The sequence below is a fragment of the Lolium rigidum genome, chromosome 6 (genome assembly GCF_022539505.1).
Source record: "Lolium rigidum isolate FL_2022 chromosome 6, APGP_CSIRO_Lrig_0.1, whole genome shotgun sequence".
Classification (NCBI taxonomy): domain Eukaryota; kingdom Viridiplantae; phylum Streptophyta; class Magnoliopsida; order Poales; family Poaceae; genus Lolium; species Lolium rigidum.
In genome coordinates this window covers 261,966,516-261,975,491 of record NC_061513.1, presented here as the reverse complement: position 1 = coordinate 261,975,491, position 8,976 = coordinate 261,966,516, and the positions used below count along the sequence as shown (strand labels likewise).

Here is an 8,976-nt window from a genome sequence, read left to right as displayed (position 1 = left end):
CCGGTTTCGCCGAGCCGTGATTGTCATGTTCGGACAGCATTACTGTAGGGAGCCAACTGTTGAGGATACAAGGCGGATGTTGTCTATCAACGAGTCTAGAGGGTTCCCAGGAATGATTGGCAGCATAGATTGCATGCACTAGGACTGGAAGAACTGTCCATTTGGATGGCAGGTCAGTACAGCGGGCATGCGGAGGGGCGTACTGTCATTCTTGAAGTTGTCATATCTCAAGATTTATGGATTTCGCATTCATTCTTTGGCATGGCCGGTTCCAACAATGAAATCAATGTGTTGCACCGATCACCCGTTTTCAACCGGCTCATGCAAGGCAAAGCTCCCCGGATGAGCTATGAGATCAATGAAAATGAATATGACAAGCCATATTATCTTGTTGATGGCATCTACCCCGACCGGGCCACACTCGGTGAAGAGTGTCCGTAATCCAAACTCCGAAAAGACGATGAGGTTTGCCAAGATGCAAGAGCCTTGCAGGAAAGATGTGGAGCGCGGATTTGGTGTGCTCCAAGCTCGGTGGGCAATTGTCCGTCACCCGGCAAAAACATGGTTGCTGAAGACCATGCATGAGGTGATGGCATGCTCGCGTGATCATGCACAACATGATCGTTGAGAACGAGCGTCATGATGGCCGCAATGAGAACCACTGGGACTTTCAAGGTGAGCTAGTTGCGCCACTCCCTGGGGCTTTATCTTGGGAGAACTATCTGCATATGAATGTAGAAATCACTGACGAGAACGTGTGCAAACGGCTGCAGACGGATCTGATTGAGCATCAGTGGGCATTGGCTGGCCATGAAGACCATGCCTAGAGGAATACCATCTTTCCAAAAAATGAAAAAAATGGGTAAAAGGTGAGAACTTTTATATTTTTATATTATGAACCTTCAACTCTAAAATGCAAATTCTTCTACATTAAATGGATAGCTGCATCAATAAATTTTGATCAGCCTTTCTACCCTTCTGCATCTACGTTGAGCAGGTTTAGGTACCTACACAATACCTAACAATATTTTTTATATTGATAAGAGTCCTTATTATAAATGAATTCTTCCAAAAAAAATCATGTAGACTTCTTAAAATTTGGATGTAATAAGGACTATGACTTAGTTGAATCTCTTTATTTTGTTGTTTTCAAACTTCATATTTCATGCCGACGCGGAAATGCGTCCGGCCGCTGGAGACACCCTGGGCGCAAACGGACACGCGAACAAAAATGATCTTTCTCGCGCTGCGCGACGCAAACGGACGCTAGCGGACACCGATTTGCGTCGCGCCGCTGGAGGTGCCCTGAGGGTCTGAAGGTGGGTTCAGTGCGTGTGACAATGTGGCAATGGCGACCAGCCTCTGCTACCACCTTCCACCCTCCCTATTCCTCCATCTCCCTTATTCCTCCATCTACCAAAGTAGTCGGGGCTGTTTCAGACGGACAGTTCATAGTACACCTCATCAGCAAGGTAACCGAGCAATACACTGAACACGACAGTATGGGTGGTTCCTTTCCTGCGAAAGCTTCTCTGAGGGTCGGTTCAGTGTGCGTGGCGTTGGCGACCGGCTGCTGCCACCACCTTCCCCCTACTAGTCCCCCCAGAGTAGCCAGAGGTGTTCATAGTACCAAATGCTGACGTTCATGGCAATCCTTTATCAGCAAGTGGACCTGGCAACACTGTGAATCCAGTATAGAGTCTACAGTGATATATACACATTGCACACGCTTGGCCACAGTATACAAATACCGCAGCATGTTCTTTGTACGACCGATGGAGGTAATGACAAGACAAGAAATGCAGTGACCAAGAACAGATCGTAAGTTGTACAAGGCAAAACATTCACATTCTGGTCACAGTATACACACACACTGCAGCATGTTCTTTGTGCTACCGATGTAGGTAATGCAAAGACAAGAAATGCTGGTACCAACAACACATTACATCCAGGCTAAAATAATGATTCACTTTTGGCCCCTAAACATTCACACGACGTGCTAAAGCTCTGAAACACCGTTTCAGTCAGACGGTTTCAGAAATTCAGAATCAAATGAGGACCAATGCTCGAAGTTCATGGGCCAAAACTGTGCTTTCTTCGAACCGGAATAAGAGCACAAACGATTCATTATGTGCAAGGCAAGAGAAAGGGGAGGAAGAAACAGAGTATAGCGAACCTATTGGAAAATTTTCTTTCCTCTATATTTTACTCTACTCATCTCATCTCTCTTACAGCCACATGTACATCATGAGCAGCAAAGATGGGCTGAGATCACGCAGTACGCAATAACACACCGTATGTACAAATGAATGCCACCACAGGGCTACCTTACCCTAACTCCATCCAGAAAACTACCACTTTTCGCTAATGTTCGATCAAATTGGCCGTTAATCACCTTGGTCCCGAGAGCTCCATGGCTTCCAGGCCGACCGATGACTCGTCTGCCGCAAAATCCATGAACTTCGGGGGCAGGAGCTCCGACGAGACAGACTTTGGCGTGTCCACGTTCTGCGATGCCTCCCATTTCTCCGCCAGCCCATCTCCTTCCAGCATCCTAATCACCTCCGACATCCTGGGGCGGTGGGACGGGTAGTATTGCGTGCACAGCAGAGCCACTTGCACCATTTCCTCCAGCTCCACCCTATCGTAGTTGCTGCCTAGGTCTTTATCCACCATCATGCTCAGCTGCTTTTCTTGATGGAGCTTCTTTACCTGGAACCAGATGCAAGTGTCAGAAATAATGCTTGTTTCGATACAAAGGGCATAGGCCTAAGGACAGATAATGCCCTTTGGATGTTATTTTTTTATACAAACAGTTGACCCTAAACAGGAGATGCTAATTGATGGTGGATGAGTTAATATGCCCACACCATGATGAACAATTAACAGAAATGAACACCATATAACGTAGTTAACGTCACACATTTTCTAAAAAATAAAATACTAAAATAATTGTATTATTGGACCTTTTTCAATGGCTTCTTTAAAAGTGGGTTATCACAACTGCAAACAGTTAAGCTGCTTTGGTTTCACAGAACATCTTTTCAGCGTCACAATGAAATTTTACTTGCCATGTTGATAATAATTGTTTTACTATGAAAAAAATGCTTTAGCATCTCGAGTGTCAAATCTTACCGTTGAATGTACACAAAGTAAAAGGTGAGAAGGGACCTAAAAGTGGCATACAAACTTGTCGAAAAGCTCTTTTTTCGAGAAAACGCAAAGTGGTCTTTGTGAATTCATTGAAAAGGTAGGGTTGGATACACACCTCTAGGAGGTTCAGTTCATTACATTTTAAAAAGTTGTCGAAAAGCTGAGGAGACACTAAGGGCAGAGCCCAAGAACCTACGATCAAAAGGAGAAAGCAGTCTTTTCATATAAAGTACTAAAGGGCTGAGGAGACACATGCTTACCAAATCAAGCACTCCACCCTTCTGATTTGCTAGTCTTCCAAAATCTAATGCCTTCTGGCCAGTGATCAATTCAACCAACAAGACTCCAAACCCAAATACATCTGTCTTATCTGATGATTGGCCAGTTGACAAATACTCTGGAGCTATGTGTCCAACAGTCCCACGCACTGCTGTTGTAACGTGGGTCTCTTGGTGATCCAAAAGTTTTGCCAATCCAAAATCTCCCACAATCGCTTCAAAATACTCATCAAGAAGCACATTGGAGGCTTTTACATCACGATGGATAATCTTTGGATCACATTGTTCGTGCAAATAAAGCAGCCCTCGTGCTGTACCCAGTGCTATCATCTTTCTCCTTGACCAATCTAGAGCTGGCCTGCCATTTATATGTTCTGGGAAAGAAATGCAGAAAAGTTTAGGTTTACTGATAGAGAAGGTTACTTTTTTGCTTGCAAACTGAATAAATATATACTTGGAAAAAATCATAATATCCTCTTGTTTTTTAATTGTTCATTTCATCAGCAGTATGTGATGTTGTGAATGGCGCAGTTTATATTCCAAAATATGGTGCACTGTAAAATGTCAATAGACGCTTGAGTAAATACTAATATCAGCAGAAGCAGTGTACTTCCAATAGAAGACAGTCACCATGGTCAAGGTTTGTTTGATGGTACACAGAACGATTAAGCTAGCCAGGATGATATTGGTAAAAGGCCAATCTCAATGGGTCAAACCCACAAGCGGATAGTAAACAGTGGGTATTATCTTAATACTTCCAAGATTGTACAATAACTTTCACTTAAAGCAGGCAAAACAACAATGGCATGCTACAAAGAACATGTTGAGGATCACTTGCCATCAACACTAATGCTCGTCAGCTTTCTTTTTTCATTTTAAGCTGACCATTTGGTGACAGTTTGAGCTCACTAGATAGCCAACATGGACACATGCCATAGTGTTAATCTGAAATGAGCCTAATGCATGGCAAGAAGAATTAAAGATTGAACAGGCCACTAATGAATCTGCACAAGTAATACAGTACTTAAAAATGTATAAGAGCAGAGAGAAATAGACTGACCCCGTAACTGAGAAGCAACACTTCCATTTGGCATATAAGGATAAACAAGTAATCTCTCGCACTCTGTAGTGCAAAATCCAATGAGCCGTAGGAGATTCCGGTGAACAGCTAAGCTTATGACTTCAACTTCAGTTTGGAATTGAACTTCCCCACCAACAGCATTGTAGTCTTTCAATCTTTTAACAGCAACAATTGAACCATCACGTAAAAACCCCTTGTATACTATTCCATATCCACCTTCACCTAAAATGTTTTTTGAGTTGAAATTGTTGGTAGAGGCTCGAAGCTCCTTGAAGGTGTACTTCTTTAGATGACCCAAGCATACTTCTGGGTCATATTGATCTGTAGCTAAGAGGAGGTATCAGGTACCACAGTATGGAACTAAAACAGCAATAACATGCCCGACAGAAAGCATGAACAGAAACTGAGAGCATGTAAAATTTAAAAATTATCAAAGCAGGTGTTATAGGGTGAAAGAAGACATCTCATTTTTATTGCAAGGCAAATCAATTACTCCCTCCGGTTCAAATTAGTTGCCCAAAAATGGATGTATCTATACCAAAAGTAACTGGGACATCATGATTCTGAACTACAGAAAAGGTTTTCCAAATAAGGACCACCAAGTAGGCTTGCAAGCTGCCAGATAATAGTCAGATATATTTAATCGTTTGCCAGAATAAGGCTTCTATCCCAGCGATAATTTGATAATTTATCTCTGTATGTTCTTTAGTAAACATAGGACAAATATTTGAGCATTCACATATGTAGAAATCGGAGGAATACACAGAGAAGACTCAAAGAGAAAATTTAGACTACACTGTATCAAGACAGTATGCCCATCTCAGTTGGTAAGGAAACCATGTTTATTAGAAAAACAACGAAAAGAAAAAAAAAAGGCAGAACATGCATGAAATACACATAGCGTAATATGATCCCACTAGATTTGAGAAATATCAAATTTCAATCACTTTAGGTCCCTGCTATATAGTTAGTATTCATGCCTAATTGACAATGCAGTTTAAATTGGTAGTAACTGTTCTACTGAACCGGGAAAGATTAATTACCTATTTTCGCAGAAAAAAGATTAATTACCTATGACATCACTAGAAGCTGCAAGAAAGATTATATAATGAATACTACTACATGTAATTAGTACTAGTCCACAAAAAGGACTACAGGGTGTCTCGTTTTTATGTGAATTTTGAACATGTCGCGGAAATCATATTACTGAAGATTATCTAATGCTAATTATTTTTTCGCGAAAAAATAGATCTAGTGCTAACTATTCAGCTCGTCCAAAGGTAAGCATGTCAAATAAACAAAGAGCATTTTCATATCGCCCTGTTCAAATTAATTTACTATTCAATTGGAAGCTTAGAAAAATATAGTTCAAGCCGTAATAAACAGTAGATTCTTCAACCCTTGCTGCAACAAAGAAATCTATATATCCAACTCTAAATCCAGGCAATGCTAGTATTGATCAAGCACAACATCGAAAAGAGCATTACCATTTACATCAAAAAAGATCTGCTGATTACGCCTATGCCGCCACCAAAGAAGCATGCCGACCACGATAGCGACAAATGCTACAGAACCCACAGTTGCTCCGCAAATGATAGCTATACGGTGACTTCTTGCCATACCTTGTTGTGGCTGAGCTGAGGAAAAGGAAACGGATATGAGAAGCACAGAGATACAAAAAAAAGATACCATTTCTTTGTGCTATGGTAGTATATATTTCTCAAAGATAAAAATGATCGACAATCTCACCCTTAAGGTCATCTGGTGGATACGAAAGTGGATCCAGCGACACAGACGAGCAATTGTCTCCAGACTTGACACCACAAATCAGTGTATTTCCAGCAATGCTGTCATAACAAGCATCAGTAAGAAAAGTGGAAACGAAAGAAAGAGCAATAGTCTGCAGCGTGCACACAGGGTGTCCATGGGGAAACTGAATTAGCCAGGTGACAGGGAATTAACTGAATGATTGATTACCTGAAAGTTCTTGCAGAAATCTTTGGCAATGGACCGGTGAGATTGTTAAATGAAAGATCTCTGTGAAACAAATCACTGTAGCCGTTTATTACAGTAGACAAAGGAAAGAAGAAAACAGGAATAACTAAGGTATTCACAGGACATACAGAAGAGCAAGGCCATCAATGGTGGCTAGTGAATCAGGTAAAGCTCCAGATAAGCTGTTGTTGTTCAGTTTCCTGGTAGCAACAAGAAAGAGAAACAAAAGTGAGTCGCTGTATACATCAAGAAGGACGGGGCATGAAGAAGAACCATGGAATGAAATCTTCTTACAGGTAGTTGAGGTTCTTGAGATCGCCAACTGAACTGGGGATGCTCCCAGTGAGATGGTTGTCTGACATGTCAAGCGTCTTGAGCATCCCCAGCCTGCCTATGGTGGCTGGGATAGTGCCAGAAATCGCGTTGTTCTGCAACAGCCTGTCCCAAGAAAAAGAAATATGAACACTTGCAGTTTCTCACTTGTCGAGAAACCTGTAATTCTGGCCATATTTCCAATTTTAAACGGAACTGGATGAATGCGCTTACACAGATTGCAGTCTTGTGAGGTTGCCGATGCCGGGCGACAGTTTGCCGGAGAGGCGTTGGCTGGGCAGACCACTGCGAGTCACGCGAGAAGATTAGTCCCCATTGCAAAAGCTCACCGGAGATGGGTGAGAGCAGAAGGGGCACGGCAGCATGGCTTACAGCGCTGAGACGTAGCCGTCGGATGTGCAGGTGACCATCCTCCAGCTGCAGGGGTCGACGGAGTTGATGTCCCAGTTGTCGAGCACGTTGTAGTGGTCCTGCAGCTCCGTCTTGATGGCCATGAGCGCCACGACTGCGAAAGGCAGGCAGGTTGAGCGTCAACAAATCTCAGGCAAGAAACAACCGAGTGGAAACTCCGGCGAAGAAGAAGCGGAACCACATTGGCGTGATTCGCCAAATTGGGGGTTTGCCAGGAAGGGAAAAGGGAAATCTTTTCCAATTTCAGGGAATCTTGGTGCGCCGAACGACGCTTTTCACTTCAGGAACGGAGGAAAGGAGCAAGATTGATGGGTCGGGGAGGGAGTGTACCTTCGTAGTTGATGCCGGAGGGAGAGAGCGACGCGGCGGCCGGCGGCAGGATCACGCTGAGCAGGGCGGCGGCTACCACCCAGCACCGCCACCGCCACATCCGCACCCCCGTCTCCATCCCCCCACTACAGCACCACAAAGGCCGCAGATTCGTTTCGGGCCAAGGACGACGGGGAAGAAGATGGAACCGGCTCCCTCACGACCCAATTCCCTCCGCTCGGCGCCGCGGCTGCGGAAGATGCGGAGCTCGTCAGCGAATCACCGGCGAGCCCGCTCGGCGGGAAGGAAGGCGATCAATCAGAATCAGAGTCAATGTTAATCCAACCCAGCAACGAAGCGATGGGTTGGGGTGAGAGTGGGTGGTGGTGGAGTGGAGTGGGGACGAGAGAGACGCCAACAAGCACCTGCCACGGCCCTATCGCTCCATGCCTGCAGCTCTGCAAACCGCCAAAAGCGCGCCCAGTCTCTCTCTACCTCTCTCCTCGGGCAGGAGCAGACCCAACAGGCCCGACACGGACGCGCATGCCTGCCACTGCCATCCATGGCCACCCACACCATACTCGCTGCGACCCGCTCCACCAGGCTTTCTGCCCGGCCTCACCGTCGTTTCCACATCGTCGCAGTATTTGTTGAGCAGTATCCGGCGATGATTGCAGACAGCATCATATCTCCACACTCCAGCAGCAGCACAAATAACATGGCCTTTTCAGTCATTTTCTATCCCAGCAAGAAATCGATTAACATGTAACCAAGATCTCGCTAAAGTGTCGCTTCGAGACGACGGCAGGCGCTCCAATAATGCGACCGTAGCGACAGCTCCGTCTCTCTACAACACTGCAGCAGACACACAACAAAACGCAATCTTGCAGCATCTCTCGAGCAAATTATACTATACTTTCGTACTGACTTCGGTACGAAGTTCAGAAAATTATATTGTATCGCTGCTGTCCTGGAGCGATTGGAATCGGTGTGAGTGTCGCATTGGTTAACAGTAGAGTACAGTAATAACTAAACAGTGATCTGGGGAGGTGCCAATGACAAGGCGCATGTTTGTCATGGCCAGTCTACGAGGGAGGGGGTACAACTAAACTGAATTTCAAAACGGAATGACGGATGGTGATAAAGAAAGGAGCCCGAGGGGAACAAGGAACGGATGAAACGCTAGGGACACGCACTGGCGAGTCACGTGCTCGTGAGGCTTTTATTTTCTTGGCCCGTCCCTCCTTGTCTTCTCTCTCTCTACAATCTAGCTGCCTCGCTCGTCATCAGTGTCGCCGAATCTTTATATGCTACTCTATCTATCCAGAGTGCTAGTTCATTGCACCGTGTTCACACGGTTTATTATTGGCGGGATTTGAAGATGAAGATTAGAACAGGATGTGGCATACTGCCCAT

At 44.7% G+C, this 8,976-nt stretch overlaps 1 protein-coding gene across 1 annotated transcript; it reads right to left on the bottom strand.

Annotated features, from left to right (window-relative positions):
• Positions 1 to 1,947: 1,947 nt before the first annotated feature.
• On the bottom strand, positions 1,948 to 7,663 carry LOC124666283 (protein NSP-INTERACTING KINASE 3-like). The gene is made up of 11 exons (XM_047203626.1): positions 7,582 to 7,663; positions 7,213 to 7,345; positions 7,054 to 7,125; positions 6,802 to 6,945; positions 6,636 to 6,707; positions 6,490 to 6,549; positions 6,262 to 6,359; positions 6,000 to 6,149; positions 4,492 to 4,833; positions 3,414 to 3,805; positions 1,948 to 2,712 (listed from the first exon to the last, which is right to left on the bottom strand). Exons 2-11 carry the CDS (start codon positions 7,332 to 7,334, stop codon positions 2,392 to 2,394), a joined length of 1,773 nt encoding a protein of 590 aa, XP_047059582.1. The 5' UTR covers positions 7,335 to 7,345; positions 7,582 to 7,663; the 3' UTR covers positions 1,948 to 2,391.
• Between the last annotated feature and the right edge of the window lie 1,313 nt (positions 7,664 to 8,976).